The 19,322-nt window shown below is 42.6% G+C and overlaps 1 protein-coding gene across 1 annotated transcript in view; it reads left to right on the forward strand.

The window, feature by feature from the left end:
* Positions 1 to 259: 259 nt before the first annotated feature.
* trappc9 (trafficking protein particle complex subunit 9) overlaps positions 260 to 19,322 on the forward strand; it is a 1,276,086-nt gene continuing 1,257,023 nt past the window's right edge. Inside the window, exons 1-2 of the mRNA XM_085993951.1 lie at positions 260 to 529; positions 17,631 to 18,231. Coding sequence (XP_085850077.1) covers positions 17,648 to 18,231 — 584 coding nt within the window. The 5' untranslated portion in view covers positions 260 to 529; positions 17,631 to 17,647. The remainder of the gene's footprint in view (positions 530 to 17,630; positions 18,232 to 19,322) is intronic.

A 19,322-nucleotide genomic window follows, 5' to 3' on the forward strand; every position in this document is an offset into this window, starting at 1 on the left:
AACGTCAACTCAAATTTCTCTCCACGGATGTTGCCTGACTTGCTGAGTTTTTCCAGCATTTTCTGTTGTTATTTCTATCAATCACCTCCCCTCCCCGTCTGTTTATGGCGTCGGTGTATTGGAGGCGGCGGGACTGGGTCGGGTCAGGTCCGCAGCTGACCAGTAAAGACGTCATTGCTGGTTTGACATTGATGTGATTCACGAGGGGCGGGGGAAGAAAAAAAAAGCACCAACCGTCAGCGAGAGAATCCGGCGAGCGCGCCGTGCGCGGGCCTGACCTATGACGTCAGGCTCTTCCCCACTATTAGGACCGAACGTGACATTGAGTGACAGGTGTACGCGCGAGGCAGCTCGAGCATAAGCCGGCGGAGTCCGAGTATGATGGCATGAGCCTGCGGACCAATTAAAACCATCAACAACAAAAGGACAACGACTTCCTCACTCGCGCGCCCGGCCGGTCACATCCCGGGCAAACTTCTGATAGCGGCTGTGCGCCCATCTCTCGTCGGTTTCACTCAGCTGTTTGAGGGTAAGGTGTACATATAATGTATATAAATAGAGGCATTTCATTTGAAAAGAATGGCTGTTTTATCTTACATTAACTCGAGGCATCTAAATATTATTTTGTGTAAGGAGCCCGTTGAGCTGAGGTCACGAAGCTGTTAGAAATATTGTAGGGGGTTTTGTGTGTTAACATTGACGTGGACGGGCGTGTGTAGTTGTAGAGGGTCGGAGGACTTCTGGTGATATGCTAAAGACAAGAGTTAATTGTATTTAACTTCTCAAAATTGAAGTGTTACCTGTTGTTACATCAGAGTCGATTGGTTGAGTCTGGGCGGTGAATGGAGTGCTTCCACCTGATGCCTTTTGCTGCAGTTTAGGCCTTGTGTGCTTCCCGGTTTCTCACTGTTGCTAAATTTGTCGAACTAGGGTTGCATGTAGAATGCATTTGGTTTATCAGACAAGCACATTATATTATTTCAGGATGCTTAAAATGAGTATTTAGGTTGCTCGGAGTAAATGTTAAACAACTTGCTGAGTACAGTTCAAGATCCGAGAAGGTAAGTGATTATCTTAGCTGGAGTAATGTTTGCTTATATAAAATAAAGTACGGAATGTTAGAATTGGTAGAACAACTTCTTGTTTTGAAAATAATTCAATGTGATGTGTTAAGGAAACGTAGCTCTCTTTGAGTGTCTGTTTTGTTGACAAAACACAAGTTTAAAGTCAATGTAGAAAAAGTAAAATAAACATTCGACGGAAGAAATGTAATGTAATGTAATGCCATGCAGCAGGTGAATGTCTTTTGAAAATATCTGAATTGGTACATTTAGCAAATACCGATTGTTTTGAAGCCTGAGCTGACAAGAAAAAAATGTTTGCAGATGGTGACAGATTTTCTGGCCAGTAAATTTATTACACATTATTAAAAGAGACATCAGTTGTTGAATTGAACTGTTGATTTTCATTTGCAGTGATTAATGAGCCTTATTACAGTAGAAATGATTTTGTGAATGTTATCTTAAGTTCCCATGTTGTTGCTTACAGACACAAATAAATAAGTTTTCTGGAGCACTGCAACATGCCATTTGCATGTATATTGCTTTTCCTCATCCCTAACTTTTTTTCTACTGGTGCTGCCCACAGCTCAAGGACATAGTGCAGTCAAACCTCTGGCTCACTGTGGTGTTGAAGGGGTCAGGCTAGATCTATTCTCTCTCTCTCTCTCTCCACACTGGACTAGATCATCCGGCTCATAAAAGTGATGGATGAGAAAAGACCATTTGGCTGACTGATCTTGAACTTTATTGTATTATCCAGTCTAATACACAACAGTATCTTGAACTTTGCCAATCCCTTTAATTCCACTAGCTTACTTAGTAGACTATTTCAAATGTTTATCATCCTTTCAGCAAATTTTTCTTCTTAAGTTAAGTTTAACCTTAAATGTTAACTAATTTAACTAATAATTAGGTGTCCGGCTTGATTCAGTGATCGCGCTCTTGCTGTTGGATCACAAGGGTGTGGGTTTTGAGTCTGACTCTGGAAGACTAGAGCACATGATCTAGACTGACACTTCAATGCCTAACTGAGGGAGTGCTGCACTGTAGGAAGATACTGTCTTTCAGATGAGACATTAAAGTGAGGTCTGTCCTTTCAGATGGATACAAAAGATCCTATGGCACTTTTTGAAGAAGAGCAGGGTAATTTTGCCCACGTCCTGACCAACAATTTATCCCTCAACCAACATCACAAACAAATTATCTGGTCATTATCACATTGCTATTTGTGGGACCTTGCTCTGTGCAAATTGATGCAGTTTCCTACATTACAATAGTGACTACACTTCAAAAGTACTTCATTGGCTGTAAAACACTTTGGGACATCCTAAGGTCATGAAAGGTGTTATCTAACTGCAAGTTTTTGTTAGTCAGTATGGAGGTGTCTGCAGATTATGTCACCGAGGGGCAGCATATTGATAAGGAAGAAGCCACGGACAGATCCTTTTGGGATTCCCGAGTTAACTATGCAAGGGAGTCATTTATTTCATTGCTGTTTGTGGGACATTTCAGTGTGTGTACTGGTTGCTGTGTTTTCCAACATGACAATAGTGACTACACTTCAAAAGTATATCAGTGGCTGTGAAGTGCATTGGGATATACTGAAGTGGTGAAAGGTGCTACATAAATGCAAGTTCTTTCCCTCTCCCTCCCCCCTCCTTCCTTCACCCACTAATGTTAAGGTAATATTCTGATCCACTTTTCGTTATGCCATTTAATACTTTGTACTCTGGGTGGGGGACTTAAATGTCCGTCACCAAGAGTGGCTCGGTAGCACCACTACTGACCAAGCTGGCCGAGTCCTGAAGGACCTAACTGCCAGTCTGGGCCTGCGACAGGTGGTGAGAGAACCAACACGAGGGAAAAACCTACTTGACCTCAACCTCACCAATCTACCTGTCGCAGATGCATCTGTCCATGACAGTATTGGTAGCAGTGACCACCGCACAATCATTGTGGAGACGAAGTCCCGTCTTCACACTGAGGGCACCCTCCATCGTGCTGTGTGGCACTACCACCGTGCTAAATGGGATAGATTCAGTACAGATTTAGCAGCTCTAAACTGGGTATCCATGAGGTGCTGTGGGCCACCAGCAGCAGCAGAATTGCATTCCACCACAATCTGTAACCTCATGGCCCGGCATATCCCTCACTCTACCACTACTATCAAGCCAGGGACACAACCCTCATTCAATAAGGAGTGTAGAAGAGCATGCCAGGAACAGCACCAGGTGTACCTAAAAATGAGGTGCCTACCTGGGGAAGCTGCAACACAGGACTACATGCATGCTAAAAAGTGGAAGCAGTATGCTATAGACAGGGCTAAGTGATTCCCACAATCAATGGATCAGACCAAAGCTCTGCAGTCCTGCCACATCCAGTTGTGAATGGTGGTGGACAGCTAATGGGGGGAGGAGGCTCCATGAATATCCCCATCCTCAGTGATGGTGGAGCCCAACACGTGAGTGCAAAAGACAAGGCTCAAGCGTTTGCAACCATCTTCAGTCAGAAGTGCCGAGTGGATGATCCAAATAGATCTGCTCTGAGGTCCCCACCATCACAGAAGCCAGGCTTCAGCCAATTCGCTTCACTCCACGTGATATCAAGAAATGGCTGAGTGCACTGGATACAGCAAAGGCTATGGGTCCTGACACCATACCGGCTATCGTGCTGAAGACTTGTGCTCCAGAACTAGCTGTGCCTCTAGCCAAGCTGTTCCAGTACAGCTACAACACTGGCATCTATCTGACAATGTGGAAAACTGCCCAGCTATGTCCTGTCCACAAAAAGCAGGACAAATCCAACCCAGCCAATTACTGCCCCATCAGTCTACTCTCAATCATCAGCAAAGTGATAGCACTGTCGATGACACCTTCTATCAAGCGGCACTTACCAATAACCTGCTCACTGATGCCCAGTTGGGTTCCGCCAAGACCACTCGGCTCCCGACCTCATTACAGCCTTGGTCCAAACATGGACAAATGAGCTGAATTCCAGAGGTGAGGTGAGAGTGACTGCCCTCATCAAGGCAGCATTTGATCGAGTGTGGCATCAAGGAGTCCTAGTAAAACAAGCCCTAGCAAGTGTTCCACTGACTAGAGTCAGATCTAGCACAAAGGAAGATGGTTGTGGTGGTTGAAGGTCAATCATCACAGCCCCAGGACATTGCTGCAGGAGTTCCTCAGGGCAGTGTCCTAGGCCCAACCATCTTCAGCTGCTTCATCAATGACCTTCCCTCCAACATAAGGTCAGAAATGAGGATGTTCGCTGATGACTGCACAGTGTTCAGCGCCATTCACAACTCCTCAGATAATGAAGCAGTCCATGCTCGCATGCAACCAGACCTGGACGACGTTCAGGCTTGGGCTGATAAGTGACAGGTAACATTCATGCCACAGAAGTGCCAGGCAATGACTATCACCAACAAGCAAGAGTCTAACCACCTCCCCTTGACATTCAGTGTCATTACCATCACTGAATCCCCCACCATCAACATCCTGGGGGTCACCATTGACCAGAAACTTAACTGGACCAGCCACATAAATATTGTGGCAACAACAACAGGTCAGAGGCTGGGTATTCTGCGGTGAGTGCCTCATCTCCTGACCCCCCAAAACCTTTCCACCATCTACAAGACACAAGTAAGGAGTGTGATGGAATACTCTCCACAATAGTGACTGCACTTCAGAAGTAATCAATTGGTTATAAGGTGCTTTGGAATGTCCCGAGGACTTGATATGGTGCTAAATAAATGTAAGTTCTTCCTTTTCAGTCTTCAAGCTTACAATTAGTTTTTGTACCCAGGTTACTTATGAAGATGAAAACCAGTTTCCAAGCACTGGTCTTGACTTTGGAAAAGCAATGGACTGTTTATTTCTACTAAATTTTATAGATCACTAGTTAACCTCGTGTGGTGGTTCACCCAGGGAGTCAAGACCAAATGTAGTCTGCAGATGAAGCGCAGGTGGGAGGTGGGGGCCAGGTCACACGGATGTAGTTCAGTTCTCATTTTAAAGTCATGCATTCTGTCCTTTTTTTATATAATAGTTAAATAGAAATAAATATGACAATTTAGGAAGTAGAATTGGTTGGAATTTCAGAATTTCTCTGCAGTATAGGCGGAGGAGCGGGAAGATATAAAACTGAGGCTCTATAGTACCATCTCCGGGAAGGCGATGTCACTACAGTGTGAAAAGTTTATGTAAGTATTTTCTATTCTAAAATGTGGACATAAGAATTTATAATGGGAATAGTTGATACCAAAGTGTGACCAGCCTGAAAATAGGAAATTTTTGTAGAGGAAGTTTGTGCAGATGTAGGATTTTAATGTATTATAGATTATTATTTCTACAATAACTTTAAACGGGTTTATTTTATCAAGCTGATAATTGTGCTTCTTTAGGCTGTTGTGTTTCTTTATCCCCTGGCTTTTTTGTTTCCTGACTTTTGCCTATTTTCCAACGTTTTGATTTTCTTTCTCCACTTCAGATATTATTGACACCTCGCAGAGGTACCATGGTTCAGTAGGCATCAGTTGCCCTCTTGTATGTTACCGAGTGGCCTATTTATTTGTGAACCTTGTCAGTGAGTATTTTAAAGGAATGTAGGAGTAGGCCATTGAGCTCCTCGAGCCTACTCTGCCATTTAATGAGGTCATGTCTGATCTGCGACCTAACTCCATATACCCGCCTTTGGCCCATATCCCTTTAATACCTTTGGTTAACAAAAAGCTATCAATCTCAGATTTAAAATTAACAATTGATCTAGCATGAATTGCCCTTTGTGTGTAGAAGTGTTTCCTAATTTCACTCCTGAAAGGTCTGTCTCTAATTTTTAGACTGTGCCCCCAGTTCTAGTAGTCTCTCTCTCTCTCTCTGTTCACCTTAATATCCTGAAAACTTCACTCAGATCACCCCGTCTAATTTCTAGGGAGTACAACCCTAATTTGTGTAAAATCTCTCGTAACTTATCCCTTGGAGTTCGGCTATCATTCTGATAAACCTATGCTATTCTCCCTCTGAGGCCAATATATCCTTCTGAAGGTGTGGTGCCCAGAACTGCACACGGTGCTTCAGCTGTGGTCTAACCAGGGCTTTGTATAGCTGCAGCATAACTTCGACCCCCTTGTATTCTAGTCCTCTAGATATAAAGGCCAGCATTCCATTAGCCTTTTTGATTATTTTTCTGTACCTGTTCATGATATTTTAATGAGGCAGAAATTCCGGTCCCTACGGGTGTGTACATGCTGTGTACTCACCCGTAGGGCCAACGGAAATGCTGGTTTCAGGCATGCGCTGGAAACCGGCATTTCCGATCTGTCAAGAAAGCTCTTGACAGATCCTCCGGCTGCGCTGGAGCAGGGCCTCTGCGGGTGGAGAGTTCCATTTTTTGGAGACCCTCCGCCCGCAGAAAACACTTACAAATCTTGCGCCTGTAAGGCCTGCTTTTACCAGGCTAAGAGTTGAAGAAAGTTTTTAAAAAAAAAAAAAAAAAAAAAAAAAAAAAATCTTTCCACTGATTTATCACTTAAAAATACTTTAAAGAAAGGTAAGTTTATTTTTAGTCCCATTAAAAACTTTACTTTTTTTTCAGAAATTAAAATTTTTGTTTAAAATAGTTAATTTATGTAATTTATAGTCATTTTAAAAATGTGATGTTTTAAAAAAAAATTATTTGAAGTTTTACTTATGTTTTGGGGTGATCTCTATTCATAGATTTGACATATGAATAGAGGTTCCCTGCTCTGATTGGCTCCCCATGACCCACGTGATCTCAGGGATGCTGCAAACTACCTGCGCCCCTGGGATATGCCTGCCCTGCACACCGGCAGTTTGAAGAGGCACAGCAACGGAACTCTGCACCTCCTGGGAGTCCTCCGGTCCAGTCGGAGATTTTTCCAAATTGCAGTCCTCCGCCTGCGGGAGGGCTGCGAACGGAATTTCTGGGCCAATAATCTTTGGACCTTCACTGTTTTTAGCCTTTCGCATTTAGAAAGTACCCTGTTCTATCCTTTTTAGGACCAAAGTGGATGACCTCACATTTGCTTACATTGAAATCCATTTGCCACAGTTTTGCCCATTCATTTAATCTATCGATATCCCTTTGTAATTTTATGCTTTCATCGACACTGCCTACAATGCTGCCGATTTGTGCCATTGGCAAATTTGGATATATGACTTTCTATGCCATCGTCTAAGTTATTAATAAATACTGTGAATAGTTGAGGTTCCAACACAGATCCTTGCGGGACACCACGAGTCGCATCCTGCCAATTTGAGTACCTACCCACTATCCCTACTCTCTGTCTCCTGCCGCTCAGCCAATTTCCTAACCAGGTCAATAATTTGCCCTCAATTCCTTGGGCTTCAACTTTAGTTTAACAGTCTCTTATGAGGGGCTTTATCAAATGCCTTCTGGAAGTCCATATAAATAACATTCATAGACATTCCCCTGTCCACTACTTCAGTCACCTCCTCAAAAAATTCAATCAGGTTTGTCAGGCATGACCTACCTTTCACAAATCCATGCTGGCTCTCTGATCAAATGAAAATTTTCGATGTGTTCTGTCACCCTATCCTTAATTATAGACTAGCAATTTCCCGACAACAGATGTTAGGCTAACTGGTCTATAATTTCCTGGTTTCCCTCTCTCGCCACTCTTAAATAGCGGAGTGACATGCGCAATTTTCCAATCTAAAGGAATGGTTGCTGAATCGAGAGAACTTTGCAAGATTATAGTTAGGGCATCTGCAATGTGCTCACCTACTTCCCTTAATCCCTGGGATGGAAACCATCTGGTCCTGGAGATTTGTCACTCTTTATTGCCATTATTTTCTTAATTACTGTTACTTTATTTGCATTAATTTTATTGAGTCCCTGTCCCTGATTCAGTATTAGTTTCCTTGGTATTTTTGGCTTGCTGACCTCTTCCTCTACCGTTATAGTTTATTTGACCGTGGTGGACACCACAATCAAGCTTGATCTTGTCTTCATCTGATGTTCAGATGTGCATTTCAGGAGATCTTCTTGGATAGCTTTGGGAACAGATATCCTCAATTTTGTCCCCCTTGCACAATGCAGGCAAGAGAGAAATTAGAGCACCCCAATTGCCACCCAAGCTGTAATTAGCTGACTCCATATAGATTGGGGATTGAACCTGGAACCTCCCTGCTCTATATGGCTTATGTATGAACTAGTATTCTTGGAGCAGCCATCTTTTATTTTTAAGAGGTCTTGCTGATGTGTGCAGTTGGAACTGTAAATACAAATGGAACCACCAAAATGAGCCTCAAACTTCAGCCCACTCCTCCTTCACACAGAAGGACCCTGTTAGGGAATGGATGTTCTTGCTTATAAGCTTTTGTACATAATTCTTCAAGATAATAGGGTTCAAAGATATTTATTGGCAATCATAACTATGCAATGATAACTAACTATAATTAACAACAACAATAACAACTTACATTTATTTAGCACCTTTAACATAGTAAAATGTCCCCAGGCACTTCATAGGAGCAGTATCAGACAAAATTTGACACTGAGCTACACAGCGATATTGGGACAGATGAACAAAAGCTTGGTCAAAGAGAGAGGTTTTAAGGGGTGTCTTAAAGGAGGAGAGAGTGACAGAGAAGCAGAGAGGTTTAGGGAGGGAATTCCACAGCTTGGGGCAGAGGCAACTGAAGGCATGGCCGGCAACGGTGGAGTGATGAAAATCAGGGATGCACTTGCGCACTACGGCAATACGAGTTTACCGGAGAATTCAAAACATTACAGTTCTTGAGCTCGGGGTTTTTTTAAAATTAGTTCATGGGATGTGGGCGTCACTGGCAAGGCCAGCAGTTATTGCCCATCCCTCGGTGGGGAGGCATTAACGGCTGATCCGGTCTCATTGAATTCTGAGCCATCTCTTCTCCCCTTTTCATCATTTTCTACTTGAGAATAGTATTCCCTCATTCAATGAGGTGCAATAACTTCAGTTTTAATAAGAATAGCTCCCCACACTTTATCATGGCTAAACCTTGACTGAGCTGTCACTCAAATAATTCAACCAGAGACAGTTACAAAGAGATTAATGAACAGAGGCTCCCCTACAGAGGACGATATCACTTGCTTTGCACAGATGTAACCTTGTCCCAGCAGGACAGCTGAGAGATCAATGGGGCCAGGATAAAGGGAACTTGTAAATTTATTTTTTTTATCAGCTAAACATTGCTCTCTGGTAACTTCTAATTCCTACGGACTAACATTACTAAAACAGACATTTCGTTACAACCTCAACACCAAGACATTGTATATGTTTGTTTCCATTAATAAGGCTGACTTATTAATTATTAGGATTGATTGGGGAATGTCACTCAAAGGGTTGACGGTGGATGGACAATGGCAAACATTCAAAGACCGGATGGATAAACTACAGAATTTGTTCATCCCAATTTGGCATAAAAATAAAACCAAAAAGGTGACTCAACCGTGGCTAACGAGGGAAATTAGGGATAGCATAAGATCCAAGGAGAGGCCATATAAATTGGCCAGAAAAAGCAGTAAACCTGAGGATTGGGAGCAGTTTAGGATCCAACAAAGGAGAACAAAGGGATTAATTAAGAGGGGGAAAATAGAGTATGAGAGTAAGCTTTCAGGGAACATAAAAACTGACTGTAAAAGCTTTTATAGATATGTGAAGAGAAAAAGATTGGTGAAGTCAAGCATTGGTCCCTTGCAGTCAGGATCAGGGGAATTTATAATGGGGAACAAAGAAATGGCAGACCAATTAAATACATATTTTGGTTTTGTCGTCACAAAGGAGGACACAAATAACCTCCCAAAGATGTCGGTGAACATAGGGTCTAATGAAAGGGAGGAACTGATAGAAATCAGTATTTGTAGGGAAATGGTGTTAGGGAAATTGATGGGATTGAAGGCCGATAAATCCCCAGGGCCTGATAATCTACATCCTAGGGTACTTAAGGAAGTGGCCCTAGAAATAGTAGATGCATTGCTGGTCATCTTCCAAAATTCTATAGACCCTGGAACAGTACCCATGGATTGGCGGGTAGCTAATGTTACCGCACTGTTCAAAAAGGGTGGTAGGGAGAAAATGGGGAATTACAGACCGGTAAGCCTGACATCGGTAGTGGGGAAAATGCTAGAGTCCATTATAAAGGATGTAATAGCAGAGCACTTGGAAAAAAGTGACCGGATCGGACAAAGTCAACATGGCTTTACAAAAGGTAAATCATGCTTGACTAATCTACTGGAATTTTTTGAGGATGTAACTGGTAAAATAGATAAGGGAGAACCAGTGGATGTGGTGTATTTGGATTTTCAAAAGGCTTTCGATAAGGTCCCGCATAAGAGATTAGCGTGTAAAACTAAGGCACAAGAGATTGGGGGCAAGGTATTGACTTGGATAGAGAACTGGTTGGCAGACAGAAAGCAAAGAGTTGGAATAAACAGGTCTTTTTCCGAGTGGCAGGCAGTGACTCGTGGGGTACTGCCGGGATCGGTCCTTGGACCCCAGCTATTCACAATATATATTCATGATCTGGACGAGGGAACTAGATGTAATATCTCCAAGTTTGCAGACGACACAAAGCTGGGTGGGCGTGTGTGCTGTGAGGAGGATGCTGAGAAACCCCAGTATGATTTGGACAGGTTGGGTGATTGGGCAGAAGCATGGCAGTTGCAATATAACGTGGATAAATGCGAGGTTATCCACTTTGGTGTCAAAAACAGGAAGGCAGATTATTATCTAAATGGCAATAGATTGGGAGAAGGGGAAGTGCAACGAGACCTGGGCGTCCTTGTGCACCAGTCGCTGAAAGTAAGCATGCAGGTGCAGCAGGCAGTTAAGAAGGCAAATGGCATGTTGGCCTTCGTAGCGAGAGGGTTTGAGTACAGGAACAAGGATGTCTTGCTGCAGTTGTGCAGGGCCTTGGTGAGACCACATCTTGAGTATTGTGTGCAGTTTTAGTCGCCTTATCTGAGGAAGGATGATCTTGCCATGGAAGGAGTGCAGTGAGGATTCACCAGGCTGATGCCTGGGATGGCAGGAATGACGTATGAGAAGAGATTGGGTCGATTGGGCTTGTACTCACTGGAGTTTAGAAGAATGAGAGGGGATCTCATCGAAACTTATAAAATTCTAACAGGACTAGACAGACTAGATGTTGGAAGGATGTTCCTGATGGCCGGGGAGTCCAGAACCAGGGATCACAGTCTAAGGATAAGGGGTAAGCCATTTAGGACAGAGATGAGGAGGAATTTCTTCACCCAGAATGTGTTGAACCTGTGGAATTCTCTGCCAAAGAAGGCAGTAGAGGCCAATTCATGAAATATATTCAAGAAGGAGTTGGATATATTTCTTAAGGCTAAAGGGATCAAGGGGTATGGAGAGAAGGCAGGAACAGGGTACTGAATTTGGATGATCAGCCATGATCTCATTGAATGGCGGAGCAGGCTCAAGGGGCCGAATGGCCTACTCCTGCTCCTATCTATGTTTCTATGGCTATGTTTCTTATCTGCAGGTTTTTTCATCCGCTTCAGTGGTAAAAATTAATGTCTTGGTACAATTGCCAACTTAATTGCCAAGCTATAATATCCTTTCTTTGACTTTATAAAAGCTTGTTTCAAACCTATTTTTTTTTGTCAAAATGCAGGTCTTTCGTAGATGTTAAGTTTTCTGCTTTTTGCAAAGTAACTTTTTTTTATCCTCCTATGAAAGAGATGATTCATAATGTAGTGCAATTCCATTGGCCTACTCAGGCTGTCGGATTTTATTTTGGGGTGAGGATTACAGCATCCATTTATATGATTTCGGTCTGACATATCAGCTGACTCAGCAGAGGCTCGGGATCAAATCTGGGACTTTCCTAGATCTCTGTTGCCACTCACCACAATGTTTAAGCAATAGACTTTGAGTTATAAGCTTGGGCAATAGATAGTAGTACTGATAATTCTTTCCTGCATCTATTGAACACTTCACTCTGTTCACCTCTCATTCAAAATCCTGTTATTGACCCCCAAGCCTCTCATTGAGATTCCTTTCTTCTCTCCTCCATTCAGAACATAGGAACAGGAGTAGGCTACTCAGTCCCTTGAGCCTGTCTGCCATTGAATTAGATTATGGCTGATCTGTATCTTAACTCCATTTACTTGCCTTGGTTCCACATCCCTTAATACCCTTGCCTCTCAAAAATCTTATACATCAAAAGACTTTTGAAATTTCCAATTGACCTAGCCTCAACAGGTTTTTTTGGGGAGAGAGTTCCAGATTTTCACTACCTTTTGTGTGAAGAAATGCTTCCTGATGTCACCCCTGAATGGCCTAGCTCTAATTTTAAGGTTATTCCCCCTTGTTCTGGACTCTTTCTCCCCTGCCCCCCCCCCCCCCACCTGAGGAAATAGTTTCTCTGTATCTACCCTATCAAATCCTTTAATCATCATAATCCCCTCAATTAGATCACTCCTCTATACTAATACAAGCCTAGCCTATGCAATCTGTCCTCATAATTTAACCCTTTTAGCCCGGTATCGATGTGGTGAATCTGCGAAGCACCCCTTCCAAGGCCAATATATCCTTCCTGAGGTGTGGTGCCCAGAACTGAATGAAGTTCTACAGATGCAGTTTAACCACCGCTTTAATACAACTGTAGCACAACTTCCACCCTTAGCCTTCAGCTCAAGGGGGCTGGAATACAAACATTTCATTAGACTTAAATTTTTTTTGTTTTTTTTTGTTCCTAAAACCATAGAATGATGCAGCACGGAAGGAGGCCATTCGACCTGTGCCGGCTCTTTGATAGAACTATCCAATTAGTCCCACTCACCTGCTTTTTCCTCATAGCCCTGCAAATTATTCCCCTTTCCCATTCCCTTTGAATCTGCTTCTTCCACACATTATGGCAGTACATTCCAGATCACAATAATTCACGGCGTAAATTTCTTTTCCTCATGCCGCCTCTGGTTCTTTTGCCAACTGCCTTAAATCTGTGTCCTCTGGTTACCGACCCTTCTGCCACTGGAAGGTTTCTCCTTATTTTACTCTCTCAAAAATGTTCCTGACTTTGAATACCTCTATCAAATCTCCCCTTCATCTTCTCTGCTCGAAGGAGAACAACCCCAGTTTCTCTAGTCACTCCACGTAACTGAAGACTTTCATCCCTGGTACCATTCTAGTAAATCTCCTCTGCACCTTCTCTAAGGCCTTGACATCCTTTCTAAAGTGTGGTGCTGAGAATTGGCCACAGTAATCCAGCAGGGGCCTAACCAGTGTTTTATAAAGGCAGCATAACTTACTTTTTCTTCTCTATGCCTGTGCTTATAAAGCCAAGGATCCCATATGCCTTTTTAACAGCCTTCTCAACTTGTCCTGCCACCTTCAAAGACTTGTGTACGTACACCCCCAGCTCTCTCTGTTCCTGCACCCCCTTTGATATTGCACCATTTGGTTTATATTGCCTCTCTTCATTCTTACGACCAAAATAAATCACTTCACACTTGTCTGCGTTAACTTTCATCTGCCATGTGTCTCCCCATTTCACCAGTCTGTCCATGTCCTCCTGAGGTCTGTTGCTGTCCTCCTCACTGTTCACTACATTTCTGAGTTTTGTGTCATCTGCAAACTTTGAAATGATGCCCTGTATACTCAGAGTAGTGGCCGCAACAATGACCCCTGGGAGACACCACTGCACAACAACCGTTCACCACTACTTTCTGTCCCTTAGCCAATTTCATATCCATGCAGCCACTGCCCCTTTAATCCCATGGGCTTCAATTTTGCTAACAAGTAATGTGGTACTTTATCAAAATGCCTTTTGAAAGTCCACATTCATACATCAACTGCACTACCCTCATCCACCCTCTGTTACTTCATCAAAAGAGCTCAATCAAGTTAGTCCAACGGTATTTGCCTTTAGCAAATCCGTGCTGACTTTCATTTATTAACCCATATTTTTTCAAGTGCCAGTTAATTTTGACCTGGATTATTGTCTCTCAAGTTTCCCCACCACTGATGTTAGGCTGACTGGCCTGTAGTTTATCCCTCTCCCTTTTTAATGGGTTGTAACATTTGCAATCCTTCAGTCTCCTGGCACCACCCCCATAGCCTTGGAAGATTGTGGCCAGAGCCTTCGCAATTTCCACCCTTCCCTCAGTAACCAAGGATGCCTTCCTTCTGGAGCGGGTAACTTTTCTAGTTTGAGCGCTGCCAGCATTTTAAGTACTTCCTCTCTATCTACTTTTATCCTATCCAATTTGTCTCCTACCTCCTCCTCTTCCTGTGAAGACAGGTGCAAAGTACTTGATTAGTACCTCAGCCAAGCCCTGTGTCTCCACAAGAAGATCTCCTTTTTGGTCCCTAATTGGCCCACCCTTCCTATGACTTTGCTATTTATATGTTTATAAAAGACTTTTGGGTTTCCTTTTATGTTAGCCACTAATCTATTCTCATACACTCTTTGCCCATCTTATTTCCTTTTTTCAGTTCTCCTCTGTACTTTTTGTATTCATCTTGGTTCTCTACTGAATTATGAACCTGACATTTATCATAAGCTTTGTTTTTCTGTTTTCATTTTAATCTCTATATCTTTAGTCATCCAAGGAGCTCTAGCTTTGGATGCCCTTCCTTTCACCCTCGTGGTAATGTCTATCTAATCTATACATGAACTATCCCTTCTTTGAAGGCCTCCCATTGCTCATTTACTGTTTTACCTGTCGATCTTTGATTCCAATCCACCTGGGTCAGATCTCTCTTCAACTCACTGAAATTAGCTCTTCTCCAGTTGAGTATTTTCAAATTTGATTTTTCCTTGTCCTTTTCCATAACTACTCTAAAGCTAATATTGTGGTCGCTGTTTCCCAAATAACACCCCCACTGAAATATACTCCACTTGCCCCACTTCATTCCCCAGAACTAGATCCAGCATGGCTTCCTTCCTCGGACTGGAAACATACTGATCAAGAAAGTTCCCTTGTACACATTTCAGGAATTCTCCCTCCCCCCTTGCCCTTTACAATGTTATTTTCCAAGTATATATTAGGATAATTGAAGTCCTCCATTAGCAGTAAATTTGGCCTGCAAATTTGCTCCTGTCTCCTTCCCACTATTTGGTGACCTATAGTATACACCCAGCAATGTAATAGTTCCTCTATTGTTTCTTATTTATAACCAAATAGATTCTATCTTTGAACCCTCAAGTACATCATCCCTTTCCAATGCTGTAACAGTATCTTTGATCAATATGGCCAACCCTCCTTTTTTTCCTTTCCTATCTTTCCTGAATACATTGTAGCCAGGAATATTAAGAGCCCATTCCTGCCCATGTTTGAGCCAGGTCTCTGTTATTGCCACTATATCATAATCCCATGTGGCTACATTCCTGCAGCTCACCAACCTTATTTACCACACTCTGTGCATTTACGCACCTGCACTTCAAACCCATCTTAGAACATAAGAATTAAGAGCAGGCGTAGGCCATATGGCCCTTCGAGTCTGCTTACCATTCAATACGATCATGGCTGAACTTCGACCTCAATTCCACTTTCCTGTCCAGTCCCCATATCCCTTGTTTCCCCTGAAGTCCATAAATCTATCTATCTTAGCCTGCCTTGCATTCTCGCCCCCCCCCCCGCCCTCACCTGTCTGATTCCTCTTTTTTCTGAACTATTTTTATTCTAATGCTGTTTGTCTCCCGAGTCCTCTATGCACCTTGTATCTACTCTCAAATGCTTCATCTTGGTGCCCTTCCCCTAGCCAAATTAGTTTTAAACCCTTCCCCACAGCACTAGTTAACCTTCCTGTGAGGACATTGGTCCCAGCCCTGTTGAGGTGCAACCCATTCACCTTGTACAGGTCTCTCCTGCCCCAGAACTGGTTTCAGTGCTCCAAGAATCTGAAGCCTTCCCTCCTGCACAATTTCTCCAGCCACGCACTAACCTGTCTTATCTTACTGCTCCTAATCTCTAGCACGCGGCACCGGGAGTAATTCAGAGATTGCTACCTCAGAGGTCCTGCTCTCTAACTTCCTCCCTAGCTCCCGAAACTCTGCCTGTCAGACAGTCCATTGCAGTATTGTGAGAATACATTTTTGGAGGTGCTATGCTTCTGAAGACATGTTAAAGTAGGCCCCTGGTAACCTATTCTAGATGTTAAAGACCCTATGACATTGTTCAAAAAAAAAACCTAGCGAATCCTGGTCAACATCGCACCCTCAACCAACACCACCAAAAGCAGAGTAACTGGACGTTCATCTCATTTCTGTTCGTGGCAGCTTGCCGTGTGCAATATAGCGGTACATAAAAGGTGTTTTATTTAAGAGAGAGTTTTGGCACACGAGAATTTGATCAAAGGAGTTTGTGCTTTATTTAACAATTTTCAGTGATATTCCTTGATTTCATTTTGTGCCTGATCAGTCATTAAAACCTGTTCATTGTTTCTCCAAATTACATGTTTCAAACTTGAATAACGGCTGCTCAGTAAAACGTAGCCATTAAGTGATATCTGAAATGAAATGACGAGCAGTTTAAGACCAGGTGGCCAACGTAAACTACATGTAAAGAATGAACTTGCAATTATAATGCGCCTTTCACGATCTCCAGATGTCTCAAAGGACTTTGCAGCCAATTAAGTACTTTATATAAAAAAAAAAGCAGTCACAGTTGTAATGTAAGGAAGTGTGGAGGATAATTTGCATACAGCAAGGTCCTACAAACAGCACTGAAGTGAATGTTTTAGTTGTGATGGTTGAGGGAAAAATATTAACCAGGATACTGGGAGAACTCTGTTCTTCTTCAAATAGTGCCATGGGATCTTTTACGACCACCTGGAGCGGGTAGACAGGGCCACAGTTTAATATTTCATGTGAAAAATAATACCTTTTGATAATGCAACATTCCCTCAGTACTGCATTGAAGTGCAAGACTGGATTGTGTGATCAACTCTGGTGTGGGACTTGAACCCGCGACCTTCTGACTTGGATAAGAGTGCTACAACTGAACCAAGGCTGACATCAAGGTGACAAAAGTAGTTCAAAGCCTTAAAACGAGGTGTGTGTGACTGAAGACTGGCCATGGCAGTATTATTGAGAAGGGAAAGAGTTGTGAACTTCAACAGTAGTAGAGACCACATGAGAGATGCTAGAATTCATAACATCGACATGAAGATGATATTGTCTGGGCTTTAATGTTTTTTTCTTAGTGAATTTTCATTTGGCCTTCTAAATAATGAAACAAAACTTGGTTATCTATACCAGTTTTTGCATAGCATTGAAATTTATTTTTGCAGAAGCTATAGAGAATAGTTGATTATCATAGTTCTGAACAGATCCCAGTAAAATAAAAATTGACTCTTCTAATTTCAATTTACTTGATCTGAGTGTATACAGTTATACAATTCTTGTTCTTTGAGTATTCCCATAATAGGTTGAGTGTCCAAACACACTAAAGTTGGAATGTCCTTGTAATGGTTAATTATAAGCAGTGATTGATGGGGGATTTTTTTTCTCTTGAGTGCATAATATACAGCCTTATTAACATTGAAAGGGCAATCATGATTTTTTTTTCATTAACCAGATTTCAGTTGATGGAGAATGAGTGTTCCTGACTACATGCAGTGTGCCGAGGACCACCAGAGTCTTCTGGTCATTGTCCAACCTGTCGGAATTGTACCAGAAGAGCAGTTCTTCAAGATTTACACGAAAATTTCTGCTGCCAATCAGATTAATCTTCGAGATTCTCAACGAGTTCTATATATTCGTTACAGACGCCATTACCCACCTGAAAACAATGAATGGGGAGACTTTCAGACCCATCGGAAAGTTATAGGGTTGATAGCTATCACACAGTGTTGCAATGCAAAAGACTGGCCACAGACATCAGAGAAATTCCATCTCCAGAAAGAAATTTATGGTTCTACACTGTATGATTCACGTTTGTTTGTCTTTGGGCTGCAGGGGGAAATTGCTGAGCAACCTCGCACTGATGTTGCATTTTATCCTAGTTACGATGAGTGTGAAACCATAGAGAAGAAAGTGGAAGACTTTATCGAATCACTGTTCATTGTTTTGGAATCCAAGCGTCTTGACAGAGCAACAGATAAATCAGGAGACAAGATTCAATTACTGTGCGTGCCATTTGAAAAGAAAGATTTTGTAGGCCTAGATACAGACAGCAGGTGAGTGATAGTTAATACATTGTCGGTAATGTTGGAGCTCTGTAGTATGGTTTGCTGTATGGTCTCTTATTTATGGACAAGCAAGGATAGTAGTGAAATGTGGCAAATATTTCCAACGATTTATAATCTGGCACACGAGAGGAGAGGTTTATTTGCTCTCCACGACTTGCATAAGAACATAAGAAATAGGAGCAGGAGTAGGCCATTCAGCCCCTTGAGCCTTCTCTGCCATTCAATAAGATCATGGCTGATCTGATCTTGGCCTCAACTCCCGTTTTCTGCCTGTTCCCCATAACCCTCGACTTCCCTGTAGTTCAAGAATCTGTCTATCCCAGCCTTGAATATATTGAATGACTCCGCCTCCACAGCTCTCTGGGATAGAGAATTCCAAAGATTCACGACCCTCTGAGAGAAGAAATTCCTCCTCATCTCTGTCTTAAATGGACGACCCCTTATTCTGAAACTATGCCTCCTAGTTCTAGATTCCCCCACGAGGGGAAACAACCTGTCAAGCCCGCTCAGAATCATAAATGTTTCTATAAGATCACCTCTCATTCTTCTAAACTCCAATGAGTCTAGGCTCAACCTTTCCTCATAAGACAACCCCTTCAACTCAGGAATTAACCTCGTGAACCTTCTCTGAACTGCCTCCAATGCAAGTATATCCCTCCTTTTAAATAAGGAGACAAAAACTGTACGCAGTACTCCAGGTGTGGACTCACCAACGCCCTGTACAGTTGTAGCAAGACTTCCCTACTTTTATACTCCATCCCCCTTGCAATAAAGGCCAACATTCCATTTGCCTTCCTAATTACTTGCTGTACCTGCATGCTAACTTTTTGTGTTTCATGTACGAGGACACCCAGATCCCTCTGTACCGCAGCATTCTGTAGTCTCTCTCCATTTAAATAATATTTTGCTTTTCTGTTCTTCCTACCAAAGTGGATAACCTCACATTTTCCCACATTATACTGCATCTGCCAAATTTTTGCCCACTCACTCAACCTGTCTATATCCCTTTGCAGACTCGTTGTGCCCTCCTCACAACTTGCTTCCCACCTATATTTGTATCGTCAGCAAATTTGGCTACA

The sequence above is a fragment of the Somniosus microcephalus genome, chromosome 7, assembly GCF_052327205.1.
Source record: "Somniosus microcephalus isolate GS21.2 chromosome 7, FLI_Smic_1.0, whole genome shotgun sequence".
NCBI lineage: Eukaryota > Metazoa > Chordata > Chondrichthyes > Squaliformes > Somniosidae > Somniosus > Somniosus microcephalus.